The sequence below is a fragment of the Leishmania major genome, chromosome 11 (genome assembly GCF_000002725.2).
Source record: "Leishmania major strain Friedlin complete genome, chromosome 11".
NCBI lineage: Eukaryota > Euglenozoa > Kinetoplastea > Trypanosomatida > Trypanosomatidae > Leishmania > Leishmania major.
In genome coordinates this window covers 145,423-160,000 of record NC_007252.2, presented here as the reverse complement: position 1 = coordinate 160,000, position 14,578 = coordinate 145,423, and the positions used below count along the sequence as shown (strand labels likewise).

Below are 14,578 nucleotides of genomic sequence, written 5' to 3'. Positions count from 1 at the left end.
ACTACACCCCGGCGCATCCGCCGCTGCCGCGCCACGGCTTCACCCTGGTCGCCTCGGGCAAACCGTCCTGCCACCGAAGCCCCCCATGCGCCAAACGGGCTCTTCCCGCACCCTTCCTTGGAGACGCTCCGCGTCATCTGCGCCAGGCGGCCTCCGCGGCACCGCTGGAGGGCAGCAGGCGGTGGCGCCTCCCGTGCGGGGGGGCAGGGGGCGGGGTCCAGGCGCATGCCGGGTGGGCTCAGGCCAAAAGTCGGGCAGCCGCGGGTCAGGGCTCCCCGAGCCCCTGCGCCCCGCCTGTGCGCCATGCCTCACCCTCCCCCCAGTCGCATCACGCCGCGGCATCCCATAGCATGGTCTGAATGCTCGTGGCGTTCGGCTCCGGAGGATTCGGCGGTGCCATTCGCGGCGCTATCGCCATGCTTCCGGCATTGGCGCTTCGTCCGCCCACACGGTCGGGTGTAGGAGGTGCCGCGTGTGTCGCACGCGTGCGCCCTGGGGCTGATCCGTGTGGGTTTCTGCGCGCCATCTATGTCCATGACCCGTGCCCTTGTGGCCGCTGCATGCCTTACTCGGATGCGATGCGCCAGGCACGCTGTGCCCGAGAGTGCCTGCGCACAGCGCCCGCATCTTCGCATGTGTGGTGATGAAGGGAGGGGGGGGGGGGCTGCCTCAGAACGACGTAGTTGTCTGGGGCGGGGGCCCGCTGCCTGCATCTTCCGTTTCCGTCCGTGCCACGGGGGGCGCGTTGAAATGGCCTGCCCGCATGTGCCGCGACAGGTGGGGCGGCGCCACGGATCTATGGCGGCATGGGGGCGTCCGCTCGACCCCCCGCTTCTGAACCCGCACGCCTTGGGCAGGTGCGGGTGTGTCGGGCGGGGGGGGCCGGTGAGTGAGCATGTTCCTGTGCACAAGGGCTCATGATCTGTCGTTTTGAGGGGGACAATGGGCAGCATCCACGGGCAACCGAGAAGAGGGACGCTCATGCAGCGCGGGTGGGGTGTGCGTGGTCAAGCCATTGCGTGCAAGCCCGGGGCTTCAGCTTCGGCGCGCTTTGGGCTTCAAGCGATCGGGGGTGCTCGCGTGGCGCACCGGGGCGCAACGATGGGTCGGAAGCCCTCGTAGCAAACACAACTGGGGGTGGGGGTGCCGCAATGCTGGCGGAGTAGTGCGCAGCACACCGTCTGCACTCCGCGTTGCCACTGCCTGTCGCCCGTCGCTGTGGGAACCCAAGGTGCGCAAAGGTGTTCGTGCGCAGCTGGGCGTGGGTGGTCTCCTGCCGCCAAGCAGCTCTTGTTGTAGCGTGTCGCGTCGTGCAGCGCGGTTTCGGGGGATGTCGGCTCGGCGTGTCGGGGGCCGGCGGCCGGGTCCGTGATCCATGCGGTTGGTGATGCCGGCCCCGGCACTGCCCATTTCGAAAGCCTGTACACCCTGCCCGTGCGTTCCGATTCGCGGTGCGAAAAGGCAGGCGGAAATCGGAGGCGCACGCGACAGGCCAGTCGTGCCAGGGCTTGTGCCCCCCGGTGCGCCGCAGTATGCCACACACAAACACACCCTTTGCTCTTGTGGGGGCCGGTGCCGGGGGCCATGGGCGGGGGGAGGCGGTGTGCAACAGCCGCGCACCACCGCCCGCGTCATCGCTGGTCCAGTTTTCTTCGCCGTTGGCCGAGCCCCGGCCCTATCGCTTTACACTCAGCGCGGCAACTTCACGCAAGGGGCTCGCGGTGTGTTTTCGCAGTACATGTCAGCGCAGCGTTGTCGTAGAGCATCGCCGCCGCTCCTCGCCCGATGGCCTGTCTGCGCCGCGCCGCCCGCCCAAAGCGAGAACGTCGCAAAACGCGAAAGTCGATGCCCGCATGAGAGCTGCCGAAGTACTGTGGCAACACCGCCATCCGGCGCGTGCACCTCCCGCCCGAAACACGCACAGGGCATTTTCCCGGCGTCGCTGCGGAGGGATGGGCGGGCGTGCGTGGTGCATCAGCACCATGGCGCTGAGGGACAGGGTGAGAGGCGCAGCGGCACCATGGGTTGAGGAGGGGGTTTGCCGGTTATTTTTTTAGTTTTTTGTTCACGTGATTATCCTGCTTTCTGGGGCGGATTTGGCCTTGGCGTTCGGCGTATCTGGGGGCAGGGGGCTGGAGGAAGCAGGGGAAGAGAGCGCATAGAAGTGAAGAGGGTGGGATTTTTCGCATTTTTTGTGTGGGTGGGGTTTTTGGGCATTTTTTTTTGGTCGCTTGCTTGGTGCGGACCATCGTGGGGTGGGTAACCCGGGGGTTGCTTAGGCCTCCCCCCTTTTCGGCCAGAGGGAAATGTGAGGGGCTGGTAAAAATACGCCGGATGAAAGTGAAAACGTTTCCCATTGTGTAAGTGAGAGAAACGTGCATATTTTGCATGTCGTTGTAACGGGTTGTCGTCCGGGTCCTGGCCGCCGACATCTGTGGCGATGCGTCGCCCGGCAGCCCTTCCCTTCCCACGGGCTGTGGGCACGTTTTCCCGTTAGGGTGTGGGGCTGTTTGGTGCTGGAAAGGCGGGGCCGCTTGGCTTCCATAGGAGCCGGGCTTGGTAGGCAGTGGAACTCCACGCGCCGGGGTGTTTTTTTGGGTGGCTCGGACGGAGGACCCCAGCTGAAAACAAGACTACCGCGGCGTTCATGTCTCGATCATGAACCCTTTGCGGGAAAAGTGTGCGCCGCCCGGGAATCGAACCCGGGTCAATACCTTGGGAGGGTACCATCATGCCACTAGACCAGCGGCGCTTTGGAATCGCCCAAATCGACGGTTTCACCGAGAACCGTGATCTCCGCTGCGACGAAAATGTGGACGAGTAGGGGATCGAACCCTAGGCCTTCCGTATGCGAAACGGACGCTCTACCACTGAGCTACACGCCCATTGAACGCTCTGTGCGCGTGAGATGTGGCAAGAGTATGCACGCTAATGTGTGGATTTTGTCAGGCCGCTCAAGGTGAGATGGTCGAGTGGTCTAAGACGTTGGATTAAGGTTCCAATCCTTTCGAGGGCGTGGGTTCAAACCCCACTCTCATCACTTTTTCTGCCACTGTCTCTGGTGGGCTTCCCCGCTGCCGTGGCGCCGCTCCTTCGAGTACGACCACACTTGAGTGAAAACACCATATCCCGTCCGATTTGTGAAGTTAAGCACTCACAGGCTCAGTTAGTACTGAGGTCAGTGATGACTCGGGAACCCTGAGTGCCGTACTCCTTTTCCTTTTTCCACCGCACCATTTGCACGCGGCGCGCCAGCCCGCACGCACCGTTTTCGTGCTCACCCTGCCGTGTTGGTCTTCTCTGGGGAGGCGGCGAAACAACGCGTGGAACGCTGGTCCAGTCAGTCGTCCTTCGGTTCTCGCGGTGCAGAAGGGGAGGGGGGGGGGTGGGCGGGGCGGGTTGGGGGCTCGCCCACGGCGTGCGACAGGCCAAGGACGAGCAACGGAAAAGGCCAGCTCCTTTTTGTTCAGGATTGTGTTCTCACACCGATGCTCACGTGTGTGGCGTCGATCAGCACCGGTCTGTGGGTCAGGGTGGGAAATTCGTTTTGTGTTTGCCTCAGTGGCGGGATGCGGGGAAACGCAGCAGCAACATATTGCCCCCCCCCCCCCCCCCCCACCCTGCACGCGCACGTACGGAAGCACAGGGAAGGGGAGAGGGAAGCAGTGGTCGGCGCGTGCCGGCTTACCGGAAAGGCGCACGGCCACGCATGCGGTGGCGTGCAGCAGGCCTAGAAGATAGGCATCACTTCCATGAGTTTGTCCAGCGTGCCTTGACATCCCGCAGGGACTAGTGAGGGTTGTGTGGACGACGGCAGCAGCGTGCTCACCTTTCGCCGTCGTGGGAGCAAGACGTGTCCTCATTTGTTCTAGGGCATCCGTAAAGGCAGACAGCACATGCGGCGACCCGCAGTCGAACGCAGCCACCGTCTGCATGACGCGTTCCTCAGCCGCGTACAGGCACTCGTGGTAGCGCGCGTTCCACGATACTTCATCCGCCACGCCACACGGTATCACCATAAAACGCAAGAGGCGCAGCAGCAACGCGAGCCCCTCGCGTGCGATGACGCGCGCCGCGTGCACCGCCGCGTCTTTGTGTGCGCACACCGTTGGACACGTCAGGAGCACCTCTGCGAGGCGCACGGTCAGCTGTCCAACGAAGGCATCTGCTGCGTCGTAGAGACCCCATGGCAAGGCGGGGAACACCTCGGCGCTGTGCGACACACCCAGTAGTTCCTCATCGATAGCGGCGTGGATGGACCACAGAAAAACATTCTGCAGGATCTCCACGTTTTGCGCCGAGGACCGTGGGACCATGAGACGTCGTCAGCAGCGCCGTCTGAGACTGGCAGTCTTGTAGCAGCTGTGTGGTGATGTACGGGACGACAGGCGTGCGAGCGATGAGCATCCGCTGCACATACCGGACGTACTGCGCTGGTGAGCTGCGGCTTTGCTCGCGCACACTGAGCAGGTCTTTCACAACCGTCGACAGGAGGAGCACTCGAGCCTCGGCAGCGCCTGAAGCCGCCGCCAGAGACGCGTCCTTCTCCAGGTACACATGCATGGACATCTCTACGAGCCCGGCAAAAAGGGCGTGCATCTGCGTTGCCGTGCTTCTCGCTGTGTTGCTGCCTGTGGCGCTCTCCTCCACCTCCAGAAACACAAGCGCCTTCATCAGTCGCACGTACGCGACGAAGAGAGAGGCGTAGTTGAGGGTGCTGCTGGGGAGGGACGAGATGGGCAGCGGGACCGGGGCATCCTCCTCTCCGTGCGGCACTCACTTCGCCACTGTCCGCAGAGCCAGTTCCTTCCACACATCTGATGGTATCACACCAGCATCTCGCACACCGAGCACAACATGCAGCGCCGTGTAAGTGAGCTCCAGCTGCTTGGTGGCGTCCCTCGGCTGTCTGATAACGGACCCGACAGACAACAGCAACGGCGTCCACGACTCACTGGCGAGGGAACGGGCGCACGGGTGCTCCACGAGGACGGCGACAAAGCCGAGCATCTGACAGAGCAGGCCGCTGCCGTCGTCGGTGACAGCACCAATGCTCGGCGTGTTCGTCTTCGGAATAGACGGGTTCCTTTGCGTTTCTGCGCCGCCGGACTGCGTCTGCGCCATCTCCAGCTCCGTCACCTACGTGTGCACGTTGTGCAGAAGTGTGTGGTTGGCTAACTCCTGCCACTGACACCACTGCGCCTTCTCAGCGCTGGCGACAAAGTGCCGCAAGAGGCGCGTGAGGAGTGCTGCAGCCGTGGTGCGGATGGCCAACGCCACCTGGGCGGACCCTACAGACCACGGCTCTGGGTGGTGTAGAAGACGCGTTAGGTTTAGCAAAACGCTCTACAAAAGAGCGTCGGACACGTGCGGGGTGGGCGCGCCACTGCGTTGGGGCTGAAGAGCGCGCGCCACAATCAGGAGAAGTGGTGCGTCGGCGGTAGGCAAACCACTAAGCGCTGTCAGGGACGGCACTAGCCGGAGGAGGGACTCGAGGTCGGCCGCTGACATTCGCGCACCTGCGATGGGGCGAAGGCGTCGCGATAGAGTGCGCCAAGGTCTGTGCCCATGGCTCGCTGAAGGCGAGCGCGGCCATGATAGTCGACCTTTGCCTTTGCTCTTCCTCGTCCGTCAGGCACTGCGAGTGCGTACGAGTCGTAGATGCTGCCGAACTGCCTGTGCAGCTGCTGCAGTCATTGCTGGAGCGGCGATTCAGCCACAAGGGCGGACATGACTGTTTGCCCTCGTTTCTTCGTTTGCTTGAGGAGGAGATGTGCGTGTGTCTGAGGAAGGAGGTGGGACAGCGGTGGCTCAGGGGAACACCAATCGAGGTGTGGATGTGGACCGCGTCAGGAATAATGTGACTGCGTGCGTTGGGCTGTGCAACGAGAGCAGGAAGAGTGCAGGCGCTCGGTCATTAGACGCACACCCGAGGAGGGCTGGGAGAGCTGTGAGGCTGGGGCAACACAAGTCCCATGTTACCGCCGATTGCGAAGGGGAGAGAGAGAGGAGGCAAAGAGAAAGGGCGTGCGCGCGACTCGTAGAAAAACCAAAATGGCGAACATAAATACTCCAAGAATGACAGAGGCGGAGAGGGAAGGGAAGGGAAGGGCTCGCCTGTAGCATCCAACGTATGGCAGATATAACCGCACGTGCACAGATGCATACACACACACACACACACACACACACACTGCTCTACTGCACGCAAACAAAGGTACGTATTCTGGCCTTCATGAACCACCGAAGTGCTGAGGCAAGAGGGATAGCGAGTCGACGAGAGATGTTAGTTTGCCGTCGTATTAGACGTGTGCCACATGGTTGCACACCCACAACACCGAAGCATGTGATGTGCTAATTCCTTACTTGGAGAGGCATCTTAGTTCGCTTAAACCGCACACAACACACATAAAGGCACAAGAAAAGCAATGACACGCAAAACTCTTCATCACGACACCCTGCTACTGGGGTTGTTCCTGTTCCGGTTGCTGCGCAATCTGCACCACAAATTTGCCAAAGAAGTTCTGCGCCAAGTCGCTGCGCACCAGCGAGTTTGCGGAGAGACGCTGCCGCACCGCCGACAGCACCGTCGGCTCCGCTTGCATCAACTTCTGCAGCACAATCGAACCGCACTGGTGCGTGGCGAGGGCGGTGAGGTTGGGCATGATCGTCTTCTCCACGCACGCCTGCTTGCCGCGGGCATCCATTCTGGCAAGCAATGCGCAGAGCACGTGCTGCGTGCCTCGCTCCTGGGCTAAGGAGAGAAACTGCCGCGACACGCTCTCGCGCACATCGCGGCTGGCGGCGATCATCTTCTCCACAATAAAGCGGCCGTTCACGTGTATCGACAGGGGCAGCACGTGCGCCTTTAGTGCGTTGCACAGAAGGGTGTGCGTTATGGGGTCCACCAGCTCAAACAAAGTGAACACCACGTGTGATGCGTACGGGCTGCGGCACATAGAGAGCAGTTCCTCTCCACCAGCCAGCTTCTGCGCCAGCAACGACGCGCCCGACTTGCCGAGCGCAGTGAGATAGGCCGTGACGACCAAGTTGCCGGCCTCCGTGTACACTAGGTTCGAAAAGTCCTGCTCCACCATGCCCTGCAGAAGGCGGCCCACCTTGGAGGCCTTGCGGGAGATGAGAGGCATGAGGCGACGCACGACGAGGCTGCCGTGCTTGTGGTACAGAAGATCCGTGACATTCTGCCGGGTGACCAGCTGCTCCGCCAGCCCCTCCACCGCAGACTCCGAAGAGAGCGTCAGGGCAGCGTCGATGAGGGACAGGACGACGTGCACGCCGTTGCCGTGCGCCACCAAAGCAGAGATACCGGCAGCGCCTCCCAGCCCGCGCTCTAGGCGCTCCAGCTGCTTCGCGCTCTGAGGCCCCATGGCCGGCAGAAGTTGGATCAGCGCCTGAACAACGAAGTTCGCACGCTTGTCGATCGCCATCTCGCCCAGGTCATTCCCGAGACGCTCCAGTACGTCGCTAAAGAGAGCCACCGCCTCTGCCTCTCTGCCCTCGTCGCCCTTACTTGAGGCGACGGAGGCTGTAGACATCAACAGCTGCGTGAGGAACGTGGTGCCGCGCTTGCTCCGGAGGAGTTCAACGATAGGCAGGCGCTTCAGCAGCTCGCGACGGGCGTCGGTGTGGAGCAGCTGAAGAAGCACCTGACCTGACACCGGACCGTTAACGAGCTCCATGAGCTTCTCGGTGGTGATGCGCTCGCCAGACGCCGTCTCTTCAGCGGCTGCGTCGCGCTGCTTGGCAGCCTTCTTTTTCTTGCCCCCAGCTTCTGCAGCAGAGGGCGAGGTGACGGGGGTGGAGAGGGAGAGCGCCTCGCAGAGCCAGGCAGCGGTTTCCCGGCTGTAGCTCTTTAGGAGCTGCTCGATAGTCCCGGCAGTGTGGCGGTCAGAGAGCAAGCGCTCCACACCTTCGATGGTTGTGCTGCGCTGGCGCAGCAGGTTCAGAACACCCTGCCGCGTCGGATCTGAGCCGAACTGCGCGAGGGCGCTCATGACGCGACACGCCACATGGTGCTGAGGGAGATGCTCGTTCTCTTCGAATTGCTCCAGCACGGCCTTGGCTACCGCCTCGCACTTGCTGCTGTGCACCGCGTTCAAGGAGGCCAGAAGGGTGGCGACCACACGGCGGCCGTTGTCATCCTGCAGGATGTCCTGCAACACCGTCACTGTGTCGTCGTCGTCGTCGTCGTCGTCCAGAGCGTTCTCCCCGTCCTTCGCGCTGGCCGCGGCTTCTTCGATGACTGCTGGTGCGTTCTGGGTCTGCAGCAGCGCATCTGCAACGGTGTCGAGAAAGGTGGCGCCTGCAGCGGGTGCCTCCTCTTCCTCCTCCTCCGCCTCGTCACGCTTGCGCTTGCGGGTGGTTGACTTGGCCGATGGTGCACTTGTCGTCACCATCGTCGTTGACTTGCTCTTCTGCTCCGCTGCCTCCGCTACCTTGGCGTAGTGACGCATGAGGATGCACATGTCCGTGCTGGGAGCGACCAGTCGGCACGCTTGCGCAAACTGAGCAAGCAGAAGCGCTTGCTGCGCTTCGTTTGGGAGGGGTCGTTGGACAACAACTTTGCCAATCTTGCGCTCCAACTTGTCGATGCCATGGCGCCGGTCCCGCTCCGTTCGCGAGCGCTGCATGCGCTCTTCGCGCTTCTGCCGCACCTCCTTGAAGCGGGATCGGGCGAACTCCGCCTTCTTGCCCATGATGATGACTTGGAGGACGTAAAGGGGAAAACGAGAAGGGAGTGTTGCGTATGCGCACACTTGAGTCCGTCCGTCAGCGCTGTGACGGATGCGGTTAAAGAAACAGAGGCAGTGCGGTGGAAGGCGTAAGTGGGGGTGTGGGGGGTGGGGCGTGCGAGCGAAGTTCAGAGAGCGTGGTGAGTCGGCGATCGGTGTGAGAGGTCGTCATACATATCACAGGAGCAACGTGGAGTGGAGAGCGCTTGGCATGGGGGGGGGCGAAGGGGGGGGGAGCGAAGGGTGATAGGGGGGTACATGCACTCCGCCCGTCGCGGCATGAGGGGTGCACGCATGCATGCTTGTGCGCGGTTCGCGTCATGGACAGCACAAACACACACACACACACACACACACACACACACACACACAAGCATGCGCACGCGGCTACACGCACAGCCCCTCAAGACGCATTTTTCGGCCTTTCGTTTTCTGTTCGCTTTTGGTTATCGACGAAGTTCAAGGTGAGATGGACGGCTCACATAAAAGTGTCGGCTGGAAAGGAGAGGGGCCGGGGGTGGGGAGAGGGGGTCACACTATGGACTGGGTCCAAAGTGTGTGTGTGTGTGTGTTTGTATCTGTGCGGATGTGGATGTCTGTTTGTATGCGGGCACCTCTTACTCAATTCGGATAGAGGGTGACGGTGTAGGCTTCGAATACATGCGACACCCACACACCAACCACCTCAGCTGCCACCACTGCGGGAGAAAAGTCGTCTGGTGTGAGCCTTTTCTGAGCCTGGGCATGGCGGTGCACCGCCTCTGTCGCCCATGACAGGAGCCGTCGTTGGAGTTTGCACAGGATGCCATCATTCAAGGTGCCACGGTGGTTTTTCTCTTCTTGCTGTTCTCGACACACGTGCGCCAGAAGATCGCGCTGGAAGGGTTCCAGAAGCTCCGAGATCTGGTTGACGTACACCCTCCACGCCAGCGGCACCGTAGAGGTGATTGGATCCGGTATCGAGTCATCTTGCAGAACCGTCTGTTGTTGCACAACGGCATCAGCACACTTGCTGACATGTTCTATTACCCATGCTGGTAGTTGTGCCTCTCCTGCTGAGGCCGTGGCTGTCGGTGGCAACCGAGCAGAGAGGGCGATCGCCATTGATACTGCTGTTTGCTGATGTGCCACAACAACGGCGGCCAGGCGCTCCATGAAGGCAACGAAAGTGTCCAGAGACACCACGCCCATCATGCTCGCCGGCGCTGCCATGCCATGCGCAGGGCTCCCGAGAACGCGGGTCAAGTAAGCTGTGGCCCGTGACTTAAGGGCTTCCAGCGGTGACCCGGCATCGAGATCGTCTGCCTCACCGCTCCTGGTGCCACAGCCGTCTCTTCCATCCACGGCGGTTGTGCCGGCCGTATGCGGTGAGAGGGGCGAAATGATCATCTCCCGCAAACAGCAGTGCAGCCAGTGATGAAGTTCATCAAGCTGATGGGCGGTCAGGAGATAAACGCCGTGTGTGATGTGACAGACACCAGTGTCCCCTGTTATGGTGTTGCTGTCATCGTGGTTGCTCTCCTGGACTTCGTCCTCTTGTTTTGGATCTAAAGCACTCGCGCTGCTGCTGTTGCTGCTACACTGGGTGCTCTCGACGTTGTGCTGGAGATCCATGAAGGCTGCCAGGAGCTGCAGCGCCAGCAGCTTCACTGAGATTTGGAGGCGGCGGCACAGCCGAGGCGGCCTCTCAGCACCACTTGTTCTCCCGCCACACTCTGCACGGCGCAGGTGCTCTTCAATGACCGCCATCACACATAGAAGCACTGCCGAGGCAGGAATCTCTTCAGCGGCGCTGTAGTCGACTGGCGGCATAACAGCTGCACTGCATGATCGGGCGTCCCAGTGCTTGGCTTCGGCAGCGAGTTCAACATAGGACATGCGACTCTGTCGATGCAGCAAGGCAAACATGTCCATCCACTGCGGAAGTAGAGGTGACGACGTGGCGTACGCAGCTCTGGCGGTAGCGGTATCGAGGCCTTCCGCACTGCCCACTGGTGACGTGCTTACTGCAAAGCGACTCGGGGCGGCAGGCGGGGGGCGCAGCGGCGGACACGCACACGCACACCGCGCCACTGCGTGCAGGCCGTACGGTTGCAGGCGCTGCCTTACCCAGGTTTGCTCTATCAGGTGCTCCACTGGAGGTACGGACGCGTTACGGCCGTTCGTGACGAGCGACAGGTTCGGGTTTTCTGAACCATTATTGTACGCGGTAGACTTCACTGCCCCCGGTGCCGACGGTGCGCCGATCACGCGACCCGCTTCCGCCTCCAACTTTCTTTCCCCCGTCGGCGCAGACGTTGTGGGGTAAGTAGCGGTCAGGACGGCTTCAGTAGAGAAGCGAACGCTCAGCACACGCAGCGGGTCTGCCGGCTGCGCTGCGAGTATCTGCGCAGTGGAGTCGAGGAGACGAGTGCCTGTCCACACATTCAGCGAGGCTGCAGCAGCGGCGCCTGGACTCGACTTAGCACCGTTGTTGTTGTTGCTGGTGCTGCTGTGCGTACTACCGCCTCGGTTTTGCGCGTCGCGCTGAGCACAGAAGGCTGACCTCCGCATGCGTGCCTGCGTGCGCGAGGTGAGTGCAGTCGGCTGAGTTGGCAAAAGCAGAGCACGAGTCGCGAGTACGAGGGAAGGGGGGGGTGAGAGAAGCGGATGCGCGGCAGAACTTGAGATAGCGGACATGAGAGGCTGATCAGGTGCATTCAGAGACTGCTGTCTATCCAACACGCTGAGGTCTACCGGGAAAGCTGCAGTGCGATCCGAACCATAGATGGTGCGGTCGACGACCGAAGCCACACAACATGAGCCTAAACCCAGACGCGCACCAAAAAACTGAAGCGTCTGATTGGGATTTAGGACTCTTCCCCCCCTCCTTCACTGGTGATGGAGCCTCCTATCACGTTACATCCATCGACAACACGCACCGTGTCTTCATTGTGGTTTACTGTTCCTTGGCGAAGGCGATGATCCGTCAGATTCCACACACGTGCGTCCCCCTCCTTCTCCCTTCCCCCGCCTGAGTCGCCTACGACTGCCAAAAGAAAGCGGTTACATGAACCACCCTTTACCTCCGCGAATGGCCTTGATGCTGCCAAAGCGAGGCAGACCGTGCTCTGTAAGGGTGCTGAACTTCACTGTCGCGTAAAGCCCTGTGAGGGAGACGATCTTGGAGGGGCTTGGGTGTGCAGCCCCCCCATACGGCGCCTCGGCGTTTGACCTCTTGTTATGAGGCGTCTTCATGGTTGCTGATGCGGCCTCCCTGCCTTCCCGCATCGGGTCGCGCCCCGCGCTCAGGAGGTGCTGCAGCAGTGTCTTCTGTTGAGCAAGAGTCATCTTCGGCAGGGAAGTGTTGAAGACGAGTCCGTTCTCAGCCAAGCACTGAAGTCCGTAGAAGACGGCCGAACCTTGGCCGGCAGTGGTGGCATGATTCATGCTCTTCGTCTTCTTTTTCCCACACCGTGGGGTAGCTGGAGTCAGCGTTGTCGCCCCGTCGCCGTCGCTGAGTGCCGTGTCGGTGCTTCGCTTTATGGGGTACCCGAGAGCACGCACGTGTGAGCGTGGGATGGACACCAGCTCCCGCGTTCTGGGGTTTTTCGATGGTTCCTTCAGCAGCGGGCGAAGGATGGGGTACTCGCGATCGTGGTATGTGAGTACCTTGACAGCGGTCATCGAGCGCTGCGGCAGCTTTGCACTTTGCAAGACCGCCCGCCGGCCCACGGCTACGACGTCCAGCACATCCAGCTCGGCATCCGTGAGGCCGGCATCGGAGGGCAAGATGGGCTGCATTGGCTCACGACGAGGAGCATCGCCCCTGTACGCGTGCACCATCAGGGGTGTGGCTGCACCTAACACAGGTCCGGTGTTTAGGGAGAGTAGCAGGGCGGCACGGTTTCGAGCTCTTCGACCACTCGCTTCACCTGCACCGGTGCTTGTCCCACGCAGGTGCCGACCTCGACGAGTCTTCGTAGTCTCAGTGGCCCGCAGAAGTGGAGCGACCAGTGCAGCCAGCGTGCCCTTCGTCTTTTCCTTGAAGTCGTACGTGTTCACCGGAGCGCGGATGACGGCGCCTTCGTAGCCAGCGTCAAGGTACATGGGCAGCATCCGCTGTGTGGTGTCTTCGAGAGACTTCACGAGCTGATACGGGATGCGAGACACAAAGTGTCCGCCGTGGTGCTGGCCGATTCCGCTATGTGGTGGCTGCACTTGTGCCGCCGTGGGTGTGTGCTTGCGACAGTTGCGGATGGGGCGTGTCGTCGGTGCGCCGCACATGCGCGAAGATGTGGGGCAGAAGTGCTGCCGCAGCACTGGCGACTTCATGCCGCGTGAGAGCAGCTCGAAGAGGTAGTGCATGGTGCGGAGTCGCTGCGAGAAGGGTGTTACGTTGGGAACGATGCGGAGCTGCTCCACATCGTTGAGCCGAAGTGCATCGGTAACGTTGCCGCGGACACGCTGCAGCTCTGCCAAGACTTGCTGAGGGCTTCCATCATACTTCACAGAGGCTTTGGTCTCCACGTGAAGACGTGACGCTGCCGAGATGGCGGTCGGCGCATTGCGCGTGGGGGGTGCTAGTGGATTGGCGCACGGGTTGTAGGACGGAACATCGAATACGCAGAGGCGAGGCAGAGAGGGGACGTACTTCAGGACACTTTCCTTGCTCGCGCACCGGAAGGTGGAGCTGCGAAATCTATTGACAAGCGCAGAGACGGCGAGAAAGCCCGTATTGAAGCTGTTGACTCCGTCAGCATCGGAAGACGGCAGCGCCGTTCTAGCTGGCTTTCTCTTCCTACCATCTGAGGCGTTAGCCCGGCCTTCCCGCCCCCCTCGGGAGGCGTCCATGTCGGTCTGGTGCAGGTACAGCTCCCCATCGATGATGAGCGAGGCGTCGCCGCAGAGGGCCCGCAGGAGGCGCAGCTCCTCTTCAATCCAGAAGAGACCGTAGATAGGCCGTCCGTAGCGCGAGTAGCACGTCATCAACGGCGGCGGCGCGACTGTGGCGGCGCCGGTCTTGGTCTTACTTGATGCCTGCTGCGCAGATGGGGGCCCTGTTGCAGTTGTTGGAGAGACGTACGAGATGAGGCGCACACCGTCGTGCTTGGGGGAGATGAAGAATGGAGCGTTGACACTGCTGCTGAACCATTTGAGCTGATCCGCCTTGTCTGCCTCACTGTAGTTGCTGCTGGCACTCGGCGCCACAAGCGACTTGGGGGTAGCAGCGGTGTTGGTTGTGCCACCCAGCCCAGCTGCCAGCAGGCGTTGCTCCAGTATGTCGAGGGTACTGAGGGCCATCGGCACAAACGGAAGGGTGTCGAACAGCCGACGACATGATTGCAGCATGGCTGCAGGCACAACGCCACCAGTCTATGAGAATCAGAAACGAAACGAACGCACACTCGCGAACGTCGGCGTGTGCGCGTCTTTTCCTTCTGGGGGGAGGGGTAGAGAGTGTGAGGGAGGAGGAGGGGGGGGGAGACAGGGAGTATGACGGGCTGCACTCTTCACCGCTGCTTGCTCGTCAACGTGTATGTGTGTGTATGTGCTGATATGTATATGTGTATGTAGCTGTGTATGCATGCGTATGTGTCGGCGTATCTGTGTGAGCGCGTATTTACAGAGATGTCGGCTGCATGCTGAGGAGCGCACTGCGCCACACCTCGCTGATACGTCTCCCCTCACCGCCATGGCAGGTTGTAGGAACGAGGGAAGGGGAGAAGGCATGAGCGGTGCCCTAGAGCGCGAGAGCGTGGTGCACTTGTGCGACGCCGTCGGCGGCGGGGCTTCAGAGTACGCGCCTTTCGCGTAAGCGGGTGGAAAGAGGGGGAGTGCGTCAC

The 14,578-nt window shown here is 61.4% G+C and overlaps 3 protein-coding genes, 4 non-coding genes and 1 pseudogene across 7 annotated transcripts, besides 1 other annotated feature; 2 read left to right on the top strand and 6 right to left on the bottom strand.

Moving 5' to 3' along the window:
- Nucleotides 1–2,681: 2,681 nt before the first annotated feature.
- On the bottom strand, nt 2,682–2,752 carry LMJF_11_TRNAGLY_01. The gene has a single exon. It is a non-coding gene; the product is annotated as a tRNA-Gly (tRNA).
- Nucleotides 2,753–2,813: 61 nt separating this feature from the next.
- Nucleotides 2,814–2,885, bottom strand: LMJF_11_TRNAALA_01. Its single transcript has one exon. It is a non-coding gene; the product is annotated as a tRNA-Ala (tRNA).
- Nucleotides 2,886–2,958: 73 nt separating this feature from the next.
- Nucleotides 2,959–3,040, top strand: LMJF_11_TRNALEU_01. The gene has a single exon. It is a non-coding gene; the product is annotated as a tRNA-Leu (tRNA).
- A 51-nt stretch (nt 3,041–3,091) lies between these two features.
- Nucleotides 3,092–3,214, top strand: LMJF_11_5SRRNA_01. Its single transcript, XR_002460095.1, has one exon. It is a non-coding gene; the product is annotated as a 5S(M5) ribosomal RNA (ribosomal RNA).
- A 698-nt stretch (nt 3,215–3,912) lies between these two features.
- Nucleotides 3,913–5,607, bottom strand: LMJF_11_0475 (annotated as a pseudogene).
- Nucleotides 3,913–5,607: a sequence feature.
- An 854-nt stretch (nt 5,608–6,461) lies between these two features.
- PUF10 (putative pumillio protein 10) lies at nt 6,462–8,717 on the bottom strand (the record flags this gene model as incomplete). Its single annotated transcript, XM_001681463.1, has 1 exon — nt 6,462–8,717. One exon carries the CDS (start codon nt 8,715–8,717, stop codon nt 6,462–6,464), a length of 2,256 nt encoding a protein of 751 aa, XP_001681515.1.
- A 657-nt stretch (nt 8,718–9,374) lies between these two features.
- On the bottom strand, nt 9,375–11,306 carry LMJF_11_0460 (hypothetical protein; the record flags this gene model as incomplete). Its single annotated transcript, XM_001681462.1, has 1 exon — nt 9,375–11,306. One exon carries the CDS (start codon nt 11,304–11,306, stop codon nt 9,375–9,377), a length of 1,932 nt encoding a protein of 643 aa, XP_001681514.1.
- Nucleotides 11,307–11,798: 492 nt separating this feature from the next.
- LMJF_11_0450 (putative DNA ligase) lies at nt 11,799–14,036 on the bottom strand (the record flags this gene model as incomplete). The annotated part of the gene is made up of 1 exon (XM_001681461.1): nt 11,799–14,036. The coding sequence occupies one exon, from the start codon at nt 14,034–14,036 to the stop codon at nt 11,799–11,801; it is 2,238 nt and encodes a 745-aa protein (XP_001681513.1).
- Nucleotides 14,037–14,578: the final 542 nt, after the last annotated feature.